The sequence below is a fragment of the Pagrus pagrus genome (assembly GCF_965226575.1).
Source record: "Pagrus pagrus genome assembly, chromosome: 10".
NCBI lineage: Eukaryota > Metazoa > Chordata > Actinopteri > Spariformes > Sparidae > Pagrus > Pagrus pagrus.
The window spans coordinates 18,523,508-18,547,313 of NC_140194.1; the positions used below are offsets into that span (position 1 = coordinate 18,523,508).

At 39.8% G+C, this 23,806-nt stretch overlaps 2 protein-coding genes across 2 annotated transcripts; one reads left to right on the top strand and one right to left on the bottom strand.

Moving 5' to 3' along the window:
* Positions 1-736: 736 nt before the first annotated feature.
* snx1a (sorting nexin 1a) lies at positions 737-14,825 on the bottom strand. Its single transcript, XM_084363263.1, has 15 exons — positions 14,691-14,825; positions 11,325-12,315; positions 9,764-9,900; positions 9,510-9,585; positions 9,148-9,191; positions 8,424-8,565; positions 8,268-8,346; positions 8,060-8,135; positions 7,648-7,761; positions 6,330-6,423; positions 5,774-5,979; positions 5,092-5,235; positions 4,471-4,551; positions 4,302-4,373; positions 737-3,557 (listed from the first exon to the last, which is right to left on the bottom strand). Exons 1-15 carry the CDS (start codon positions 14,817-14,819, stop codon positions 3,507-3,509), a joined length of 2,436 nt encoding a protein of 811 aa, XP_084219389.1. The 5' UTR covers positions 14,820-14,825; the 3' UTR covers positions 737-3,506.
* sv2 (synaptic vesicle glycoprotein 2) lies at positions 14,361-23,768 on the top strand. The gene is made up of 14 exons (XM_084363264.1): positions 14,361-14,381; positions 15,221-15,332; positions 16,819-16,917; positions 17,263-17,424; positions 17,563-17,725; positions 18,362-18,483; positions 18,800-18,963; positions 19,052-19,132; positions 19,496-19,594; positions 19,765-19,853; positions 20,171-20,298; positions 20,831-20,926; positions 21,071-21,230; positions 22,176-23,768. Exons 2-14 carry the CDS (start codon positions 15,239-15,241, stop codon positions 22,357-22,359), a joined length of 1,641 nt encoding a protein of 546 aa, XP_084219390.1. The 5' UTR covers positions 14,361-14,381; positions 15,221-15,238; the 3' UTR covers positions 22,360-23,768.
* The last annotated feature ends 38 nt before the right edge of the window (positions 23,769-23,806 follow it).

Here is a 23,806-nt window from a genome sequence, read left to right on the forward strand (position 1 = left end):
CTGACCTTCATTTCTTAAAGTAATGATGGCCACTCGTTTTTCTTTACTTAGCTGCTTTTTTCTTGCCATAATACAAATTCTAACAGTCTATTCAGTAGGACTATCAGCTGTGTATCCACCTGACTTCTGCACAACACAACTGATGGTCCCAACCCCATTTATAAGGCAAGAAATCCCACTTCTTAAACCTGACAGGGCACACCTGTGAAGTGAAAACCATTTCAGGTGACTACCTCTTGAAGCTCATCAAGAGAATGCAGAGTGTGTGCAAAGCAGTAATCGGAGCAAAAGGTGGCCACTTTGAAGAAACTAGAATATAAGGCGTATTTTCAGTTGTTTTACACTTTTTTGTTAAGTACATATTTCCACATGTGTTAATTCATAGTTTTGATGCCTTCAGTGTGAATCTACAATGTCAATAGTCATGAAAAGAAAGGAAACTCATTGAATGAGAAGGTGTGTCCAAACTTTTGGTCTGTACTGTATTTCTTCTTGGATAAAAAGGATCTAAAAGATCGGACTCACTCATTCAAGCTTCATCAAGCTGCATCATATGTGGAAAATAAAAGTAACAGCAGCAGGTTTTGCATTTGCTTGTGAGAAACACAAGAAAATGTACATCTAGTAAATGTTCTTACTTATTACTGGAGTTACACAACACTGTCTTCAACAGACGGTGTTATTATAAAACCTATGGTGAGGCTCAGAAAACAATCCGAGTGGAGAAAGAAGACACTGAAATCTGTTGTTTTTAATGAAATCTCAGAGTGTAAACAGTGCAACTTTTATTGATTTTTTTTTTTTAAAGAAATTTCTATGACACAGTGCACGTTGCTGACATTGCTCTGCACATTGACAAGTGATGACACACAGTATGAGGCGGCACTAATGACCTGTGCCGTCTTGAAAACAAGCATGCATCTACTTGTCAAAAAAAAAGTTAAAAAAAAAAAAACGGTGCAAAGAAATGTCTGCAGGTTCAGTGATGACAACAAATGAAACATGAACATCACTTTGTGTGTGCAAACGTGAAATTAAAGCTGTAATCAAAAGATGGCAGCCCGGCCACATAAAGCTGAGACGCCGGTGTGTTACTGTGTTAACTTGTCAGACTGCAGACTGAGGCTTCAGGGGAGCACGAGGTTCACTTTGACATCAGTAAGTTTAGGATTCAACATTAATCTCACGTCTATGACTCAGCATCGACAGCCTTGTCCCAGTGCTGTTTTAAAGGATCACTCTGGTGTTTTTTTTGCATGTTGTCGCCCATTTACAAGAAATTACACACTGTTGTTTAGTGCCGACATGATTAGACAACCAGCAGACAGTTCTTGCCAACAATCTATAATGCAACATTAGCTGCTCAGTTATATTTAGTAAATTAAAGGTATCCTGTGGATTTTTTTGTAAACAAAGTTATGTTGACATTCACCATTTCTCACCAAAGTGCATCATCTATCTTATAGATGTAACAACCGAGTTAAATGCATGTAGGTCAAACATTTTCAGAGCCATTCTCTTTGGAAGAATCCAAATTAGACCTGGTTTCTTTGATTCCAGCTTCTTTAATGTGATATTTTCTGTTTTCTTTCCTCCTCTGTGCCAGTAAACGGAATATCTTTGGGGTGGTGACGAAACAAGACATTTGAGGTCATCTATGATTATGGGAAACACTGGTTGACATTTTTCACCACGTTCTGACATTTTAAAGACCAAACAACTGATCGCTTAAATTAAGAAAATACATGACAGATTAATCGAAAAATAATCGCTAGCTGCAGTCCTAACGAAATCTGCGTCGTTTGAGTCCCCTTAGTGGGCAGTTTTCTTCTTCCTTGCTGGCACATTGCAGTATGGGATACTGACAAAAACTGGACCCAAACTTTAAAACTGGATCCACAATGCTATAATTGAAACTCCACAGGGTACCTTTACTAATCAGACTGTTTGTCAGATAAAACTATTTCAAGACATCCCCTTCACCTGACAGAGTAACAGAATTACTGTTAGTTGCAGCCCTAATGTTACTGCCAACCATATCACAAAGCAGGACTTGAGAATCATTACATGCAGGCAGCATTTGGTTTTATTGAGCCCTTTTCACACAGGAATAGTATGACCTGGGACCTCTAGTAATTTGTAATAATGGCTGAGGACGTCTGTCCTTAAATTAATAATGTGGCTGCTGAAGAACAGACGCAGGGAGTCGATGTTACATGGAGCCATGGCATCATATCCAGGAGATGTCAGTAAATAGAAGTGAAATACAGACTTTGCATATCCCGTGTGAATGCGCAACACGAAACACAAACATACTAGTCCTGCGTGAAGAGGGCTCAGGTTTTACATTAACGCACTAAAACAGCATGAAAATCTACTTGCAAAGACATGATAACTTGCTTGAGAAGGCAAATTCATACAGCGGACATGTCAGCATTTTTCTCAAAGTTGGTCACTGTTGCTTTGTAGCAGCTTGGAAAAGTGTCAAATGACACAACTTTGACTGTTTTAAGACTCTGCAGGTTGATTTTCACACAATAAATCCAAAGACTGAAACTAGAACTGAAGTTATCAGCAAGAACATAGAGGAAAAAACACTTCATTTGTAGTAAATGAGCCTCAACGTGATACCACCACCAATGATGCTCTTTAACCTCAGCTTTGACACTCATCATATCATTATGGCTGTTGTTGAAGTAACTGTTAACAAGCCTCTGCACTGTTCAACTTTCTCCAAAACTGGCTTCAAAAGGCACAGACATGTGTAGTTATAATAGTAAAGTTTGCACTATGATTGAAATCTAAGACATTAAACTCACAAGCTTGACCTACAATGCAACCCTTGACCACAGCTGTAGAAATCTAATGCCTCTCAACACCCTGCACCCCTCCCCTCAGCGTCGATAGTATTTCAAATCTGAAAGACAAAAACAAAAAAAACAAAAAAACATGGCTGGTACTTAAGTATTTTATCCACCTGGTGGAAGTGCTCATAAATCATATTCATCTAAATGTTATTTTTATCCCTTTGAGTCATTAAAAAGAAGCAACAGAGTGAGACTTTTGGCCACTTTCTTCATCTGGGTCCCCAGAAGTATCTGATGAGAGAGCAGCCGCGCTGTAAACAATTAACCACTGCTGATGTGAAGGAGCTCCTGATCACACGAGGGAGAAAATCCTGAGAACGACGGACTCAATTCCCTTCTCTTGTGGAAATTAATGGAATCATTCATCTACACTTTTCTCTTGTCGTGTGTCCATATCTTTGTATATGCAAACTCTTCATCTAATAAGAAAATATTTGTGGAAGGTTAAATGAAAATATACAATTATTAATACAATAGAATACAGAGCTATATGTTAAAGGTGATTAAAAAAACAGGTTGATTGTATCTCCCTTTACAATGCACACATTTTTCCTTGGTTTAAAGGCAAGAGGTAAAGTGTATAAGAAGAAGGCAGCCTGTCTGTTCTGTTCTGTCGTCCAAAAGGCTGGTGCTCGAGGATTAGGCGATTGCTTTTGCTTCTGGTAAGAAAGCCTCCCAGTATTTTATCAGCTGGGGAGAAAAAAAAAGACAACAGAGTCAATTCATTTATAGCTGCTAGATGAGAAGTGGTTAATAATTAGGATTTACAACAGATGTCATGACATTTTTCTACTCATGAATCCGATATCAAGCAAAAATATTAACATCTGTGAGATCCACTGACTCAAACATCTCTGAAAAATTAACTTTTATGGGTTTGAGACTTGTGGAGGAAACATGTCTTTGAATACATTACTTAGGCCTCTTGAAACTTAGCAACTTTTTCAGTACTTTTTAAATGTAATACTACTCATTGTGATGGGCCACAGAAATGTCCTCAAATTATTTGTCCAAAAAATTGCAGTTCCACCTTAGATATATAGTTACACCTGAGCCTAAAGGGACCTTTAGGCCCCAGACACCCAGAAAAATAATTTTTCTGTAGTCTTCTACATTAGTCACTTTACATTTTGATAATTTAAAATTCAATCTTATTGTAATGTTGCACTCATGAAGTCTTTCTGGATAAGATCGACAGCTAAATGCTTAAAATGTAAAACACATACAACCACTTCAGACATGCTGCATTGACAAGCACTTCTAAATCCTTTAAGTATAAATGAAATATTACTCTGACATGAAAAAGTCAAAACAAGGACTGCCAGAGTTGAAAAAGCCTTTCTCAATGTCAGAACTATTTATAAATGCACAGTGACAGGTGATTATCCGATTATTCAAATATTACATATTCATGTCTGCCAGAGAGACACTCACCTGCTGCTGAGACTGAAGCAGAGACTCCAAGTACTTAATTATCTGTCTTTTGAAATTCTTGGCTTTGTCTTTCTGTAAGATTAAATAAAACATTTCGTCAGTCAGCAGTAACAAACTTTTTCAGCTGTCCAGTAACTGACATGAAAGCAACAGGGATCAATATCAGTACCTCAAAGCGGACGACTTCCTTGCGCACAGTGGCAGAAACTCTTTCAAAGTCTCTCTCGAACTGTGTCACCTTGGCCTCCCACTGTTAACAAGAGAAGAAGAAGAGTTTAAAGTCCCGCAGTGAAGAAGCCCAATGGCAAGGTAAATTTGAATTTCTAAGGCAGAAATACAAAAAATAAAAAGTTGGGTGGGAGGAAGGATTTTATTTTTTCTTCTTTCCGTTACTGTGAGGTTTTGTGTTTGGCTGCTGTTGCTTATATGACAATGATTGTCCTTATTTCTCTGTTGATGTATTCAACGATCAATAAAAAGATGCATTTGATCTAAAAAAATAAATAAATAAAAAAAGGGAAAAAATGTTATCTTAAAAAATTCTGAGACACTAAGTCAGACTTTGGGCTTTGAGTGTATAAAATATTAATCATTCAGAATTTTTAGGTTACTTTTTATCACTTTTCAATGTTTGTGATTGTTTTCATTACAAGTGACCAAGACAATGAAATGTCAACTCTAATATATTTGGTTTGAAATTCAATAAAGTCCAGGTCACTGAAAAAAACAACAACTTCAAACTGCAGCATTCTCGTTATTTTCTCTGTGTTGATTTTGGCTGCCGTTGTACCTCAGCGATCTCCTCTTTGGCCAGCTGCAGTTTGTCTGGCTTGTTGGCCCACAGCAGTTTGGCCTCAGTCTCCCTCTTCTTCTGCAGCACAGTCTGAGCATCCTGCCAACGCTGCCACGCCTTCATCCGGTGATCAAACGACCCCTGCAGCCCACGAACACACACAGGATCATTTCATGTTTATATTTAGCTATTTACTTTAGCAACGTAGCCGCTAGCTGAGGCTCTTGTTCAGAACAACTGACAACTTTTTAGTCAGTTTTCATGGAAATTTTGCTTGTTGTTATTTCTTTCTATTAAACCACCGATTCTGAAATCAACCTTTAGGCTTTGGAATTAAATATATTATAATTTTTATGGCCTCTCTTTTTGTCTGGCAAAGACTTTCCTTACAAGGATTCAACACAACTTCTTGGACTACACTGAAATGGCAGACTTGACCTCACAGCTTAAGATGACCAGCCACAATGACTGATGGAAGGGCTGCAGGCTTTTTGGACTTGCAATGAAATGAAACTACTTAAAAACTAGTCTGGTGTTTACACTTCACTTACATGTAGCTAGTAAAATTGCCTCCTTAACTTTAAAAAGTAAAATCACTTACTAATTAAATTATCTGAGAAATTAATACTATGCTATGCAGACTTAACCTTGACACCCAGAAATGAAATGTTCTCATTACCCTCACGGCTCCAAGCAGGCGGATGTAATCTGCGATGACTTCGGCGAAGCTGAAGGTGTCGTTTGCAGCCTGGTCCTGGTGCAGCTGCTCCATCTTGTCCTCCACCTCTGCCAGCTGAGAGAGAGCTCGGGACAGAGCCGTGTTGTCCTCCGCGCTGCCCAGCATGGCCGTGCTCTTGGCGAAGCTGGCAGTATTTAAAGACAGCTCTGGAGGCGAAGAGCGAGACGAACGTGGCATTTTTACCAAAACACCAAAAAACATATGAATTATCTTCTTCAAACTACTTTCTGGGCAAAGCTCTGAGTAAAAATAACACCTAAAAATAACACTATGGAGTACACTGGTAAAGAGTTATCTCCAAAATGTTGTCTCTACTTAGGCCTTAGTAACAGTTAGTTTTTAAGGAAGAAAATCATCAAACTGAACTTGGTTTAGTCTCCCATAAAAATGCATTTAATTATCCTCAACCCTTTCTCAAAATCTGACTAATAAATAATCAGCACAGGACTCTAATTGAAACCATAAGCCTTTCGTGGTTGTATGGGAGATAACTGACCTTTCCTGTGGACCACCAGAGATTCAACCAGTGCATGGAGCTTCCTGAAGTGCTGGTCTGCGGACTCCACCTCCTGCAGCTTCTCCTCAAACCACTGCAGCAAAACACGCAGTTAGTGCAACTCCTGTTTGTTCTATAGCTGAGTTTACATCTCCCACTGTGATCCACACTGAGTTACTAAGATGAAGTCATTTGCCAGGAATACAAATATTCACAGAAATCCAATTTAAATATTTTCCAACATGTATGCAAATTATAATTAAGCTACACTTAAAAACTCCAGAAAACTCCAAAGGCACTGAGGCTACATGCCGTCTTTGCTGTAAAACCATAAAATCATCTATCACAATGATGACAGCATCGTAATTTTGGATGTTTGGATGTGAAATTGGGAAATTTTGGATATCAAGCAAGCCAATCTAACACGGCCAGGCCATGACAATAAAGGCAATTAACTAGTTTAATAGAGAGGCCCTTGAAATCTTCTTGTAATCTTTAAGTATAATATAATTATAATTTGTATAAATGTTGGATCAGTGTTGCTGCAAATGTATCCCTTGCATTTTTTTTCTATATAATTATATTAGAATTGTGCCTTCAGCTTCCTGAGAATGGAACTGCAATGATTAGTCAATTAATCAATTAGTCAATCAAAAGGAATTTTTATTATTCGTTTCAGTCATTTTGAAGAAAAACGTGAATCATTTTCTGGTTCTAGCTTCTTAAATGTGAGGATGAGCTGCTTTTCTTTGTTATTTGTGATAGTAAATAAAGAATCTTTGATTTTTTAAATGTTGATTGGACAAAAGACGCAATTTGAAGATGTCACTTTGGGCTCTGGTAAGCAGAACAGTCTGGTAGGTTTAGAAAATGTTATCACTTTACTTTAATGCAGCCTTTAAAACCAGGAAAAAACAACAATATATATCATATATATTTCCCAGCCCTAAACTATAGCAAACAAGAAAAGCACTGGACACAAATACATTAAATTAATACCAATAGATCAGCTGATAATTCAGTGTCTGTAAGTCTGTGCATTCATTTAGGTCACAATAAACACCATCATTTACACTCAAGAATGTTTTTTCCTCAGTGCAAATTCTCCACAGCACAGATTCTGATTAATTATGAAAAACAAAGGAGTTGGCAGACCAAATTTTCTGACTAATGTGAAGCCGTCATCAGCCTTTCACGGAGAGTTTGTTACTGGGAAAGGCAGATTTCCTCATTAAAAGAAATGATCTGCTACATCAGAGCTTCTTGGGAATGAAAACCGTTGTGAACAGCAGGAGTGTCTGTTTACGGCTCGACTCACCACGTCTGACTCATTCATCTTGATGGTCATTTTACTGACAGCATCTGTTGCTTTGTTGATCATTTTCAGAAAGCCGGCGCCGCTCAGAGCCTGGGTACTCACTGCTCTGGGCAACTGAAGACACACACACACACACAATACAGCTATCAACAGCCTGCATTTCAAAAATGTAGTAAAAATTCAGAGAAAAAATAGTAAATGGCAGAGGAATAATACATCCTGTGTTCCATCAATTTTAACTGATTTCTAGATGTGATAAAGATTCATTTATCAGCAAACTATTATTAATACTTAAGTTGTGTGTGAGGTGTTTTGATGGTCTTAAAGAGTTCAGTATATCACAGTGGTTCAAGTACAAAAATAAATAATTGTTTGTGTGATAGAAAGGCACTTTTATAAGGTTTCAGCTTACTTCTTCTCTCTCCAGGAATTCTCTGACGTCGGGATCTTGGAGAAGTGATGGGTGATTTACCACTCGCTGAAGATACCTGTCAAATGAGAAAAAAAGTCTCACTTTCTTGCAGGGAAACATTAAAACAAGGACAAGATTAGTTTTCTCTTTGTGTAACTGAATGGTCATAATTTAATTTTAAAACATACTTTGACTCCTTCTCTCTTACCTCTCCAACGCGCCTCTTCTTCTCTCAACAAAGTCTGCAGATGAGGAATCTTCCTTTCCCACCTTCACCTTTGTCATACCTGTGCAACACAACATCCCTTCTTAGAGCTGATGGAGATTAGTTTATAGTTTACCAGAGGAAAACCACTCAGCCTACCCAGGATGCTCTTCTCCGGTGGCGGAGGCACAATGAATCCATTTGGTCCATGTTTCTCAGAAAGCTTCTCGTAGAGGCCGAGGAAGTCGCTGAAGCGTCGTCTCACTGTGAATGTCTTGTTGCGGAACATGGGCAGTGTGGTCTGAGAGAGAGTTTATACAGTTATCTTCACTTGTTTAGAAGGCTTAAAGGCACAGTTCACCCAAAATCTAAAACACATAGTTTTCCTCCACCTGTTGGGCTGTTTATCCATCTAGATTGTTTTGGTGCGAGTTGCTGAGTTTTGGAGATATTGGCTGCAGAGATGCTAGCTCACCTAGCACCACTAAGCTAGCTAATGTTATAGCCAAGCATCAACCTCCAGCTCTTAGAATTGAGGCCTATGCTGAAGTATCAAAAACTGCAGTTCCTCGAATGGCCACTTGAGGCTGGCCGCAAAAGTCAATTCTCATAAGAAGCCATGTTAAAATGCCCAACTTCACAGCAGAAATAAACATGTTTAACAGCCTGGTAAAACAAGGCAAGACATCTCTATGGCTGATATCTCCAAAACTCGGCAACTTACAGAAGTTGATGAAGAAAACTGTACTTTTGATTTTGGGGTGAAGTGGCCCGTTAACTTTGGTGAATTACTACTGTTAAGCGTTTCAAGAGTAACAACATTAGCTTCCGCTGCATCAAACATGAACAACAAGTCAAACCCTGTATGTCGACGAGTTTTTACCTGTGTAGATACTTTGTAGGCCATGTAGGCGTTCATCCCGTCCCCTGAAAAAAAGATGAAGACAGATTTGGATTTTTTGGGGGGTTTTTTCGTGTCAATGCCAAAAAAAAAAAAAAGACACGCATTGCTAGAAATACTTTATTTTATCTCACTGTTATTGAGTTTCCTTTAAGGCAGTTTCTCACTAATCTCCCTTCTGTCTTTTAAAATGGTCATAAAATATTAAATCAAGGACTGAAGCTCTTCAGAATAACCTTTCCTCGCTTGATGTTTACAGCACACATACCAATTAGCAATCTTATTGCAATGAACAAAATAAACCCAGGTACATTATTTATACAAAACAGAATAAAAAGACTCACCTATTTTTTCAGGGTCTTTGACAGAGATAAAGATCTCAAATTTGTCTTCCAGCTCTTCTTCCTCTTCTTCTTCCAACTGAAACAAATATTGAACAGAAAGGGAAAAAATCAGAATTTGGATCTTTTGGGGGGAAATTTGAACAGTTTAATTTATTTTCAAATGTTTGTTCAGGTAAGATGTAATTAAACGAGAAATTGTGATGTTGATGTTGCAGTATTATTGAGATTTCACTCAGGATTAGATATGTGCGTACCTCCTCCAGGGCAGCAGGCTGTGGCTTGGTCAGACTGGCAGCTCCTGACGAAGAGGGGGCGGATGCAGACGGTTTGGCAGTAGCCTCCTTCTTTCTCTGGTCCTGCGGACTGTCAAGAGAAAGCTCCACAGTGGCTTCTGTTCGAGAGGGAAAAACAGATTGATGTCATTACATGCTGAATGGAAGAGCGACGTCATTATTTACTTTATATCCTGGATTGTCCTGGCCCTGTTATAAGTCTGTGTAAGTTTAATATATTTTCATTAGCTGTCAATGCGGCAGAAAAGGTCTTATATATAATATAATTAGAGCTGCAATGATTAATCGATTAGTTGTCAATGACTGAATTAATCAACAATTTTGATGATCAATTCTAGTTCTAGTCCCTAACCCTAACCCTTTTTACGAAGAAAATAATTCCCTGATACCAGCCTTACATGTGAAAACCAGGGCTCAAAACACTAGAGAATACTGGACAAAACCAGGGCTAATTTTGGATTTAGTGTCTTGTTCAAGGACATTGCCATGTGACAGAAGACTACTCTGATTAATGGCCAACCTGTTGAGTTGCAGTCTTTTCTGTCCACAAGTGCTGGACTACTGGACACTAGCAACCTAAGGATTTCATTGAATCGGCAACTTGTTTCTATAAATCCAACCTCGATCTGACAAATATAAACAATAAGTTCATGCACAGACATTCATGCTGAATAACTACAGTGTGTCTTTTTTTCATAAAACAGCTCAACTACATGAGGACCAGTGCTCGTAAACTGAAGTCACAAGTGCCTCATTTACTGGAGAGAGTTTGAGTGACCCGTCTTCTGGGAATATTGACAAATTCTTGCTGAAAGGGGAAGTAGAAACAAATTCAATTCCAGTCCAGTAAAGTGACCATTGTTTTTGTAGTAATTCATCCTCTCTGTTGTTTCAGTTAAAAGGGGAACTCCTGTGTTTGTACACATCAAAGTCTGCTGACAGGTGCAGAGCACTTCTGCATATTTATAAAGCTTTAAGTGGCTCCAGAGGGAGCTGCGTGAAAGTGAAAGTTGGGGTCATTTGGGGCTACACGATTGAAGATGAAAAAATGGATCCTTTATTTAAACTGCAATGTTGTAGAACGGCAATGCTAAAATCAGTGGAGTATTTTTTTAAGAACAGAAACGGGGCATCGTTGGTTTCAGACATTGACCATGAAATGTATCCGTAGCTCGAGTCTGGCCGTTAACCTTTGTTATCTTCAGTCTGTCTCCTCTCATTTCCTGGCAACCATCTAATATCCACTTTTTAATAACTGCAAACATACCTCCAAAAAATAAACACTGGGAATAAAGAACACATTGTAATGCCCTGATATGACCATCTGGTCTTTCTAAAATTGTAGTTGGGTCAAGTTATGTTTGTACCTTCAATAAATGTCTTATTGAAACTACACAGAAACCAACATTTTAATCCCAGAGTGCAGTTATTGGAGGCACACTTTGTCTTTAAATGTACGGCAATGATCCCTTTCAAAACCCAAATACTTAAATCCTGATTGTTAGAAAAACAGTGGACCTACCAGCAAATATATCCGTCTCTTCTTCAGAGTGGACTCCATTAGTCTTGGAGTTGACAGTGCTGGTGCTTTTGACGCTGGGCACTGTGGTGAGGGCTTCTTCAGTAAAGATATCAGCAGGTTCTGCAGGAGTACTGTCTTGCAGGGGTCCACCTATGTTGCTACTAACCCCAGCAGCTTTGGTCGTGACAGATTTGTCCTTCTGCTCCATGCTGATGGTTTTCTTTGAGGTGGCACCCAGTGGCTCACCGAACAGATCCTCATCGGGCTCACCGAAGAGGCTTTTCTGTGGCTGCTTGGTAGATTTAGTCTGGCGTGGATCTGTGAACAAGTCACTTCCCTCATCTTCGAACAGATCAACTGTTGCCTGGCTGGGTTTTTTGGCATCCGCAGCGGGTGGAGCATCACTGAGGAAGTCGACCAAAGGGTTGACAATTATTTCAGTGACAGGCGGCTTTTGTATGCTACTGGCTGGCATATCAGCAAATAGGTCGTTAACTGGAGCAGTGGAAGTTTCTTTTGCTGCCTGTTCAGCACTTCCTCCTGTTTCCCCATCACCAGGTGGATCTGTAGCCCCACTGGTCACTTCACTTTTATCTGTTGGTGCTTCGACAGTAACATCTGCAATTACAACTTCCTCTTCTAGTGCTTGAGTTTCACTTCTGATTATGTCAACAAAATCATCTGTGGGTTCATCTAAAGGGATTTCTGTTGGTTCATCGAGAAGGATTTCAGTTGAGTCTTTTGCTGCGTCTGCAACGGCAATTTCAGCTGCGACTGAGTCATCGGGAGAGTCGGTTAGGTTGTTCGTTAGATCGACAAAATCATCAGAGGGCTCACTGACAACTTCGCTCTCTGGTTTGCTTTCTGTTGGGCTGCTGACAGGCTCAATTAAGGGAGCATCCATGATGTCAACGAGAGGATTCACTAAAACATCACTGGGTTCATTGGCAGGTGGCAGTGTGGGATCCATTTCAGTCAGTGGAGGGTTGCTCTGTAGATGAGGGGGAAAAGGGAAAAAAGAGTTCATGTTTTAGAGTATTTGAATAGCGCTGTCACTAACAATTATCTATCAGTTTCTTTTTGGCTTAATCATCAGGACAATAAAATGTCTAAAATGGCAAAAAAAAAAAAGCCCATCCCAATTTCCTTGAGCTCAAAATGATGTCTCTGAGTTATTTGTTGTGTCTCACAGTCAAACAGATTTATTTGTAATCACATTAACACAAGCCATGAGATCCCAAACTGATTTGAAACATTATTACATCATTGTTTAAGCTGAAATCTTCACTGTATCTGGGACGCACACCATGTGAACTGGATGCACGAGTTTGACTGCGTGTCAAGGGACTAAATCCAGGATTTTCCCAGTCGGAAATACGTTTTTTGTAATTATTCCGACCCCACATGAATGCACTATTATACAACCAAAAAGGGCCAAGTGAAGAAAGAGTCGTGCATGTGTGGTGACGTAGAGAGCAGGGAGGAGGCTGCCAACTCTTAAATGTACAGGAAGTTAGCTAAAAGCTTTAAGCTCCAGAAATGTTTGTGGACTATGAAACTACACCTGACTTTCGAATCGACATGAAGACAGGTAGATAATAAGTTCATTTTCATTTTTGGGTGAACTTATCCTTTAATAATTATAAATTATCCCAAGCATCTTTTTCTGCATCATAAAAAAGGATCATATTGGTGCATATTAGGGGTAGACCGATTATCGATCTGGCCGATTATCTAGGCCAATAGTCAGCCTTTTTCCAATTATCGGTATCTATGTTTTTTGTGGCCGATCGCTGATAAGTAAATACATTGAAAAATGCACTACTTTGGCTCTGATGCAACATCATTTCTCTGTTTGTGGTCACCACTCTTTGTCCACAGTGCTATCTGATGTCACGAGTAACAGCCAATCTACACTGAATATAATGAATATGCAAAGTAAATCGTAGCTAAATTTATCAAATACATGAAGTGGAGTGACAGTTTTAAGTAGCAGAAAATTGAAAATGGAAAGTACTTGAGTAAATTGTAGTAGGTTACATTCCATCAATGGCTATTCTCAACTTTGGGAATAAGATTTTTATTTTTCCTGCAGATGTATATTGGTCCCAATTATCGGTTATTGGTCTCCTGGATTACTAATAATCGGTATCAGCCCTGAAAAAAACATATTGGTTGACCCCTTATACATATCAAACAACAAGTTAATGGATACTGACATACATCGGTCGGACTCTAATTATACTAAGAGGTGTAGTATTTACTCCACCCTCGCTTAAGAAAACATCAGAAACACCTCTCAGCTAGGTGCACCTAATAAACTGGCAGCCAAGTGTGTATACTGGGTGTACTGGCTAATTACCATGTTGAGTAATACTGAGTAAACAGTTCCTACACTTCTTTTACTGCATGAGGTAACTCTGAATCCACAAGTGACCACTTCCTGGTCCATCTCCAAGCATTACTTCAGCTACAGTCAGGCTCTGTTAAACGTAACATCCACACTGCTGAGTAAGGTTTTCCATGCAGCAGAGAGGGCAGCGCTCAAAAATCAAAGACAGCAACTTTCCAATCTCTCCTCTGAACTTTGACTGGGGGGAAAACATCCGGGTTCTGCCCATGTGACCACAGCTCACTCACATGACAGGAGGCTGTTGGTGCCAGCTTTTTAACCCTCATTAAGCAAAGATTGTGGATTTTGAAACACTGATTTAAAAGGAATAACAGATCTAAGATAGATGTCCACTTCCACAGTCAACCTCACTCTCTGCAGGTTAGACTTGCTTTACCTGTGCATGGCCTAAAAAGTCTGCACACCCAAACTGCTGGAGATTCCTCCAGATTAGTGCAAGTTAACCAAGAAGAGTTTAAGAAAACATCAACATTTCATTAACCACGTAGGAAGTATATCAGATGCATTGTGTGTTGACTGAATTCCCGATCAAATCACAGCTAGACAGCCCTCCCTGTTGCAACTTTTTCCGGAAGAAATCAATAGCATCATGGATATTTGCAACAGTGTCCACACAAGCTATTTAAGGCCAACAGCGGTGATAGGTGGGTAACGTCAGGACAGATTGTCTCCATCTAAACGCTCATAATGCTTTGATAATTCAAGTTACGATAAATGCTCCAAGTCTGACATTATCTGACATGACAGTTGCTTGGCTCGACAGTATTTTCCGAGAGTTTCCTCCACGCTAAAAGAAGCTAAATGTTGCTCAACACCTTTGCAAAACTTTTGCTAAATTAGCTTTCCTCGCTGATGTTAGCTAACTAGTCCCTTCTTTGACAGTTAGTGTCAGTTAGCCACAACAGAGGCGGCTAAGCTCGCCTGAGATTAACGTTAACCTCATTCAGACATACTGCGCTCATGAAGAGGTCCTCCCCGTCGTCTTCATCACTGTCTCGGCCTCCGACTTCTTCGGAGTCCAGCACATCTTGGTCCTCGGAGTCGGGGAACGGAGGAGGACTGCGCTCCGAGCTGGTCGCCATCTTCAATCTTTTTTAAAACACAAGGGGAGGCAACGTCAACTGCTCCCCGCCGCTCGCACCGCACAGACGGACCAGACGTGTCTCCTTTAGCTGCTGCTAACGTTACCTCCGCGGCTCATGTAAGGCTTGAAGCTCGGCTACACACTGTGGTAGTAGTTCGTACAACCAGAGCCAACAGACTGAGTGACTGGCTGCAGGAGACGGTGAGGACGTACGAGCCGCCGCTGTCTTTTTACTTCCTGGTCCTCCTTCTTGTCAGGTTAGCTTCAGTGTTAGCTAGCCAGCGGGCTCTGCAGTCATGAGACAGATGCAGCGGTGGAGGCAGTGATATGGACCTGGAGCGGGCTGCGGCCGAGTAGTTAGTGTTGCTCTGTGACTCTGCGGCTCTGTGTCCATATTAGAGACGTCCGACTGTGGGGATGTCTCGTCACGTGCATACCGGAGACACGGAGGCGCGAGAGCCGCTTCTCACCGGTGACTACCTGGAGCAGCACGAGCCGGACTCGGATGAAGGTAGGAGCTGTGCACCTCGGACATCTTCAGACACCTGTACTTTACTCGAGTATTTCCGTTTTTTTGGGCTACTTTTTACTAAATAGACACAATGAGCTAAAGAATACACTTCAGTAGTAATCACGTTATTTGGATACAGTGATGGGACGTGATTTACTTTCAGGTACTTCTACTTTACTTGAGTATTTCCCAGTTACATTGCATCACTGTAGGTAAACAAGGTGAGGACGACTGGATATTATCCTGTAGACTGCCACATGTCTGTTCTTGTAAACAAAAGTAACATAAAATGGAAATACTCAAGCAAAGTAGAAGTACCTCAAAATTGTATTCAAGTATAGTACCTGAGTAAATGTACTGTGTTACTTTTCATCACGGTAGCTAAATAAGGTGAGGATGACTGGAGTGTATTCTGTAGATCACTGTTTGTCTGTTTAGTAAACTACAAAGAAAGATAACATGGAAATACTCAAGTAAAGTCCAAGTACCTTAAGATTGTACTACAGTACAGTACTTGAGGAAATGCACTTACATGCCATCACTATAGCTAAATAAGGTGAGGACAACTGACGTGTACTCTGTAGCTCGTTGTGTCTGTATAGTAAACTAAAAAGGAGCAGAAAAAGAAGGAAAGTAAAGTACAAGCCCCGCAAACCTGTACTTAAGTAAATATAATTAGTTACAATCCCTGTAGCTAAATAAGGTGAGGAGGACCAAAGGCTACTCTGCAGCTCGCTGTGTCTGTTTATTCACCTGAAAAGTAGCCAAAAAATGGAAATACTCGAGTAATGTACAAGTACCTCAAAATTTTGCTTATGTATAGTACTTGAGTAAATGTACTTAGTTACTAAATAAGGTGAGGACTACTGAAGAGTATTCTTTAGCTCGTTGTTTGTTTAGTAAACTAGAAAGTAGCCAAACTTTGGAAATACTCAAGTAAAGTATATATTCATTTACTATTTATTTAGCTAGAGTGATGGAATGTAACTAAGTACATTTACTCAAGTATCATACTTAAGTACAGTTTTAAGGTACTCATGCTTTACTTGAGTATGATAATTTTCTGCTTCTTTTTAGTTTACTAAACAGACACAGGCCGAAAGAAAACCCTTCAGTCATCCTCACCTTATTTAGCTACAGTGATAGGATGTAACTGGGATACATTTACTCAAGTACTGTACTTAAGTATAATTCTGAGGTATGTGAACTTGAGTACTTCAATTTCCAGCTGCTTTATACTTCCACTCCCCTACGTTTTGGATGCAAATATTGTACTTTTTACTCCACTTAATTGATTTTGTGACTTTGTTCTTGGACTTAAAATTGTGATGGTATTACTCACTGTTCTCTTAAGTTTTACAGACCAAACAATTAATCAGTCGTTGAGAAAATAAGCAGCAGATTAATTGATTAACAATTAGAGTTGCAGACCTAGACTTAATCTAGTGGTTTTCCCAGTTAATTGTGTATTTTTGCTGCTTTTAAGGTGAAATCATTTTCGAGAGGAGGGCCTCAAACATCACAAGTGATGCTGGCGTGGGTGCACAGAGAAGACTAACTTATGAGGAGGCAGTGGAGGAAGCAGGTAAGTTTTTGTTGTTGTTGTTGTTGCTGTTGTTTTGAGGATTCAGATGTCGCTTTAAGCTGCTTGTACACAGATCATTCAACCTATTGGCTAATAAAACTCAAAATGGTTGCATCAGCTGAATAATGCATCATCTACACGCTACAAAAATAATGTTTTTTCATATTCTATTAAAATTAAGCTTTATAGGAACACAGAAAAAATAGAGCTTCATTATTGTGAAAGAACTAAGCCACATTCATTGTCTAAAATAGGTCAACAAAGACTGCCAGGTGATTCTTGCACAGATAACGCCTCTCCCCTAACCCTTTGTCTGGTCGCTGTTTGTTCTGCCTTTGCTCTCAGGGTTTGGTTTGTTCCACTGGCTGCTGTTGGTGGTGTGTGGTTGGGCCAATGCCAGCGATGCTGTCGAGATCCTGTGTGTGTCTTTTCTCCTGCCAACAGCGCGATGCGATCTATCGTTGAGCTCCTCAGACATGGGCCTGCTGACTGCCAGTATTTTCCTCGGTGAATCACAATCATTTAAAAAAAAAAAAAATCAGCTTTTGACATTTCAGAGAAGAAGTTCAGCGAGAAACGACTGAACTTATTGTAGAAACAAACGGTTATAGTATCGTCTAGTTACAGTCGTTTGCTGTTTTCTAGGAATGATGGTGGGCGGCTACTTGTGGGGATACTTAGCTGACCAGAGGGGGCGTCGCAGGGTCTTGATTGTATCCCTCACTGTCAACGGGGTGTTTGGAGGTCTTGCCAGCTTGGCTCCGTGGTTCTGGCTCTTCCTGCTGATGAGGCTCATCAGCGGTATCGGGTGAGCATATTTTTTACACCTTCTGTTTACATGCAGTCATTTCGCTGACAGACACACACTGAATTAAGTACACAAAAAACAACTGGCCATAGATTTTACAACACGCAGCTCTTGCTTCATTTGGGGAAAGAAAATCACAAAAATGGTTTAAATCACTGCCAAATACCTTAAAGATACAATATGTACAAATTAGTGTTCAAAACATTAAAAAATTAACCAAAATTATGTGAAAAAAAAACGTGTTGACGTTATGTCCAAGATATCTATTTATTGTGTTGCGGAGATATCCACTGAAGTTTGCAGGCTAACCAGCAAGCCCCAGCCCTGAAAATCTCTTTCTCCCAGCGGTCCAAAATTCCTGTGCTATAAGCACCAACGCTCCCCTGATAGTCCGGCTAGCTGCATGGCTAACTGAGCTAACAAGTTAATAGAAGCTACAGACACGGCTGTATAAAAAGTATACAGTTAGCAGCAGTTAGCAGATGTTCTGGTGATATGCTGCCCCTTTTTGTTGGTCATATGAATTCTTACGTATTGTACCTTTTACTCATATTTTCCTCATTAGGCCCACCCGTGATTTCTTCTCCTAAGTCGTTGGCAGCTCAAGACTAAAAGCTTTTTTTTCTTCCTCTGCAGGGTCGGCGGGTCGATCCCTGTGATCTTCTCCTACTTCTCAGAGTTCATGCCCCGTCTGAGGAGAGGTGCGATGATCAGTGCTCTGGCCACCTTCTGGATGGCAGGAAACATCTTGGCTGCAGGTGGGAAGACGCGTGACTCCCATTAATAAGAAAAAATAATATCTGGTTTGCAGGATAAAAAAACGTCATAAACGTCAGAAGTGCAGAAACCACGGGTTTTATGAAAATCATCAGTTACATGCTGACATTTACTGTGTATTATTCTGCATGTTAGCTTTATTTAGCTTGCTAAAGTTGGCATGCTAACGTGTAGCTACAACTACTGAATTTCTTTGTCAGACACTATCAAAATAAGACAAAAAGCACAGAATTAAAATTAAAAAAATCACTCCATGTGTTTATTGTTGAGCCACTGTCTGTGTGTTTCTGTCTGCAGGTCTGGCCTGGATGGTTATTCCAAGAACATCGTTACATTTCTCTCTGGGCTCTCTAAACTTTCAGAGCTGGAGACTGTTTGTGATGCTCTGCTCTGTCCCCAGCCTCACCTCGGCCCTCCTCTTCAAGCTGCTCATGCCTGAAAGCCCCAAGTTCCTCATGGAGGTATTTAAAAGCCGGACTCGTGCTCGTGTTTGAAGGCTGATTATTATTTTTCGAACTGCCTTATGGATTTTCGTCTTCTCTTTGTCAGGCTGCCCGAGAGAAAGAGGCGATCCATGTCTTTAAAGTGATGTTTGAGCTGAACATGCGGGGAAAAGGAAAAGATTTTCCGGTACGATTCTTTGTCATGGTTTGGTGTGCACATTTTAGATGTTTAGCTTAATTAGACATAAAACACAGTAAAGTGGTGACAATGATGGAGATATTAATGACAAATACTAAAGCAGCAAATAAAATGAACAAATTGAACCCAAGAAACACAAGACAACCAACAAAATTCAAAGACAGGAAGGACATGAAAATGAAGAAACAGAAAGTGCAAAATGTGAAATCAATATGGATGTCATGAAACGTGTGAATAATTTGTATGCTGTTTGTTCAAGTTTTTCTAAACACTTCCTTCTTTCTTTCAGTCTTAAGCATAATAATCTATATCAAGTGTAACGACTCTCATGTTTCACTTTTTGTTTTCAAGAAATTTGGTCTGTGTACAAGCTCCAAGCCAAGAGGGAAACCTGAGGAGACCAGAACTCGTGGTTCACGAAGACGGAGAGTGGCCAATATTTTAAAAAAGGTAAATGACACAGCTCTGACGGGACATCGACAGGGATGAAGCAGGAGGACAGCTGCTGGAGTTGTCTAAAAGCATACTAAATGTATTTATTCAAATTTGCTGTATATATTAGAGTGAGCTCTAAAGTGAAATTGTGTGGTTGTATATTATTTCTTTGGTTTTGCTTGCAGGGCTTGGCGCCAGTTAAACAGATGTTTAAAGGTCCACTCAGATCCAGAAGCATCGTTCTGCTCGTCATCTTCTACTGCATCTCCTTCGGGTGAGAAATCCAATGTGAAGGCCCACATACAGATTTTATACTGTAATTGTGTGTAAGTTCAGTGCTGTGACACCGCTGATATCTGCAGGAGGCAGTGAGAGATAATTGTTTTATCTTCAACAACCAGAACTCCTCTTCCTTAACTGAAAATAACTGCTGGAAAAAGTTTTGATCCCTAGCAGCTTGTCTGTTTAGACCAAACTAATGCAGTCTCAGTGTAGGACTGAGGAACATAAGTTCAGTTTTACATACATTTTCGTTTTATGTAAATGTGTGTTTGTGTGTGCGTGCGCATGTGCGTGTGCATGTGTGTGTAGTTACTACGGGCTGTGGATGTGGTTCCCGGAGCTGTTTGAGAGAATGGAGAGCGGCGGCTCGCCCTGTGCCAACGTGTCCCTGCCGTCTTCACTCCACAACCAGAGCTGCTACCCGGTCAAGACAGCAGGTGTGTCACTGTGACGAAATAATTAATTCTTCTGATTTTTATTTTTATTTTATTTTTTTTCGTCTTTTGCCTCCAGTCAGTAAACATAGAACTAAACTAGAGCCACAAATGTATAACTCATCCACAGATGAAAATCAAGTAGCTATCACATAATAATACTGTATATGTGCAATATTGTTTGAAGTATTAATAACAGCTGGAGGAGTTTTAAAAATTTCCCTTTAACGACATCTTGCAGCAAACTGATGGTAACAAATAGCAGCAGAGACTCATCTGGTCAACAGACAAGAATACAATTTTATGAAGAATAAAGTTTCCAATAATTTATTGATAATAATTAAAATTGAGCTCTTCTTTCTTTTCCTTATAATTACATCATTCTATTTAAGACCTGTAAAATGCAGCATTACTGATTGTGTCCAACCGAACTGCATGATGGGATAGGCTCCAGCCCCCGACGACCCAGTACAGAAGAAGACTTTTTATCTTACTGTCCTCACTCAGCTCTCCCGTTTGTGTCCCTCATTGACAGTGTATATGGAGGGCTTCATCATTGCTGCGTCAAACTTACCGGGAAACATCTTCTCCATTCTGATGATGGACAGCACAGGAGGAAAAGCTCTGCTGTGTGAGTCAGATGAATTACTTACCGCTGTTAACGTCTGTTTTGTCATGTCCAGTCAGCCCCGCTGGCAAGAAGTGTGGATCTATAAAACAAGCCACTTTCACACCTTAAATCCTCAAATGATGTCTCACCTCTTTGTGTCTCCAGCCGGCAGCCTGCTGGTGTCCAGTCTGAGCGTCTTCCTCATCTACGTGATCCAGACCAAAGTCCAGAGTCTGGTCGTGACGTGTGTCTTCAGCGGCGTGTCGGTGATCACCTGGAACGCCCTCGACGTGGTGGGAACGGAGCTCTACCCAACACAGCTACGGTATATGAAAAAAACTGGGATGAGGCGTCACACAAGCCAAAAAGCCAAAAACAAGTTTGGATCCACTGTCAACATTGAGAAAGTCGGTTTAATATCCTTGTTTTTGGTACTTATAGCAGAGCGTCTGCAGGTCCTTAAAGTGTCTTATAATTAATTTTAGAAATATATAAATAACATGCAACATTTCTGCACTGAGATATTCAAAAAATGACGAGAGCTTTGTTTCAGATTTTGTTGAGTTGTGGACGTTATCCCAAATTTTCCAACAATGTTCAAACCCAGAAAAATCTTAATTTTCATTTGGTCGCGTGTTGCTGTAACTTCCAGGAGAGTGAGGAGGAAAGTCAGCGAACGCGACTACACATAACACGGTTAAAACTTAAATACTTTACCTCGTCCCTGCATAATTCTGCCTGAGTCACGTTAAATAGATTTTCATCAGCAGTTGTTGTTTTAACAGTGAACGCCAACTCCCATGATCTCACACTACTGATGTCTTCTTTTTTTGATTTGATTGAGAGACCCCTAGTGGCAGAAAGTAAATATTGTTCATTTAAAAGTCATAAAATAGTTTTAAATTTGAACTTGTGAGGTCTTAATTACCAGAAACATCTTTTTAAATTCATCTTTTTTTTTATTTGTCAAAATGAGTGACGCTCCAACATTTCTGTTGTGAACCTAATATTGTTTTTTTTGACTTACTAACCATATTCCTACATCTGCAGCCTGTCTCTGAATGTACTACCATATTTATACTTCTTAACTTTATACTTACCTGTGATGCTTGAATAAGAAAAAGAGGTTTTGTCTAAAAATCTGTCTTAAATCTGGTTAAAAATGATCTTCAAAAGGTCTTAAAAATCATATCATATGTTAAACTCAGAGTGTGAGGTTATGTCCTGTTTCTGCTGCTCACATGTCCTGCTGCTTCTTGTCTTCTTTCAGGTCCTCTGCCCTCGGTTTCTTCACAGGTGTGGGCCGAGTTGCAGCGATCACGGGCAACGTCATCTTCGGAAAGTTGGTGGACACGAACTGCGCCGTGCCGGTCCTGCTGGTGTCGGCTCTGCTGCTGACAGGGGGGCTGGTGGCTCTTCTGCTTCCACAAACCAAACAGACGGAGCTCACCTGAGGGCTCAGACGCTACATCACTTTATGTTAGATTCATAAATTATTAGCAAACATCCTCTTAATGTCTTAATGGAAGCAGACTGGAGGATCGCTGCCTTTCTATCTCCTGTTTCTGCTCCATGAGGATGTTTGAATCCTGTGCCTTCTGTCGTCTCTCTGTGCCTTTTCATGGTGCCTCGTGTTAAATGCCAACAATATAGAAAATATGTCAGATGACAGATGGCTCTCTGCAGCTTCCAAGAATTGTTATTCAGGAAAGTGAGCGCGAAGGGAAAGAAATGCAATTGTACCATCGTGTACAATGTGAGCTTGTGAGTAAAATATCCTCCAGAACCGTCAAGGACGCCTTTTAAAAAGTTTATCTCTAAACCAAACAAAAATCTTTTCTGCTCAGTCAAAAAGTAGAACAAGAGGTTGAGTTTCTGGAGGATACTCAGTGATTTGAGTAGAGGCTGATGTGGAGCCTTATTAACAAACGCGTCCTTGTTTCTGTCATCTTGAACAGACGGATCACGAAGGATGTTTCAGGCTTTTTATTTTGCATTTCTTCGACTAAAGAAAACACTACATTCCACATCTTTCCTACAGGATCTGTTTACTTTGTAGTTTACTATGTAAAAGCCTTCGTAATATATTAGCAAATGCCTGTATATTAAAAAAGGAAAATCGTAAGTGTCCTTTTCTGCATGTGTGCATCTATGCAAGTGTCAATGTCAATGTCAATCTCTATCGGGGCTGCAACCATTGTTTTTATTATCGATGAATCTGTTGGTTATTTTTTCCTGATTAGCTGATTAATCATTTACCAAATTAAAAGTGACCTCTTATTGCTTCTCATGTCCAACCAACAGTCCAAAAAGAGACTCTAGTTTTAATATCATGAAGCAAAATCCTCACATAAATCAAAACATGTAAGTTTAGGAGAGCCTCCTGGACTCAGATTGAGTAGAGATGCTCTTTGGATAGAGATACATGCGAATTAGATGTGAAAATCAGAAGAAAAACTCAAAGGCACTCTCTTTCAGACTATTAAAATGCATTTTTTGTCACAACATGGTCAGGTTAGACCTTAAAAACAATTTCTTACACATTTCAGAGTTTGTTTTTAAGGTCTATCGTGACCACACCGTGACAATAAAGGTATTTAAATCATTTAATGATTATCAAAATATTTAGCAACTTTTGTTTTTTTGATAAACTAATTGATTAATAAACTCATTGTTGCAGCTCTGTCCTGTACTCATCTTTCTTTTTCCTAGACTGCGCAAGTTCAGTTCATTCCTTCAGAAGACCAAAGATTTCAAATTTCAGATGACAATCACTACAATCCAGAACAAGTACAGATGAACTTCACATCTGAGACCTTGTGACCACTTTTTTTTTTTAAATAAACACTACTTTTGAATGTCAGCTGTGTGTTTTTTGGTGTTGTATCATATCAGGTTTGA

Excerpts from the sequence above, each read along its gene's own strand:
- sv2 (XM_084363264.1), top strand. The coding sequence starts at position 15,239 with ATGTCTCGTCACGTGCATACCGGAGACACGGAGGCGCGAGAGCCGCTT. Across the intron at positions 16,918-17,262 it reads GGAGGCAGTGGAGGAAGCAG|GGTTTGGTTTGTTCCACTGG; the intron begins GTAAGTTTTTGT and ends CTTTGCTCTCAG. Across the intron at positions 20,927-21,070 it reads AGGAGGAAAAGCTCTGCTGT|CCGGCAGCCTGCTGGTGTCC; the intron begins GTGAGTCAGATG and ends TTGTGTCTCCAG.
- snx1a (XM_084363263.1), bottom strand. The coding sequence starts at position 14,819 with ATGGCGACCAGCTCGGAGCGCAGTCCTCCTCCGTTCCCCGACTCCGAG. Across the intron at positions 7,762-8,059 it reads AATTCCTGGAGAGAGAAGAA|TTGCCCAGAGCAGTGAGTAC; the intron begins GTAAGCTGAAAC and ends GTGTGTCTTCAG. Across the intron at positions 5,980-6,329 it reads TCTGGTGGTCCACAGGAAAG|AGCTGTCTTTAAATACTGCC; the intron begins GTCAGTTATCTC and ends CTTCGCCTCCAG.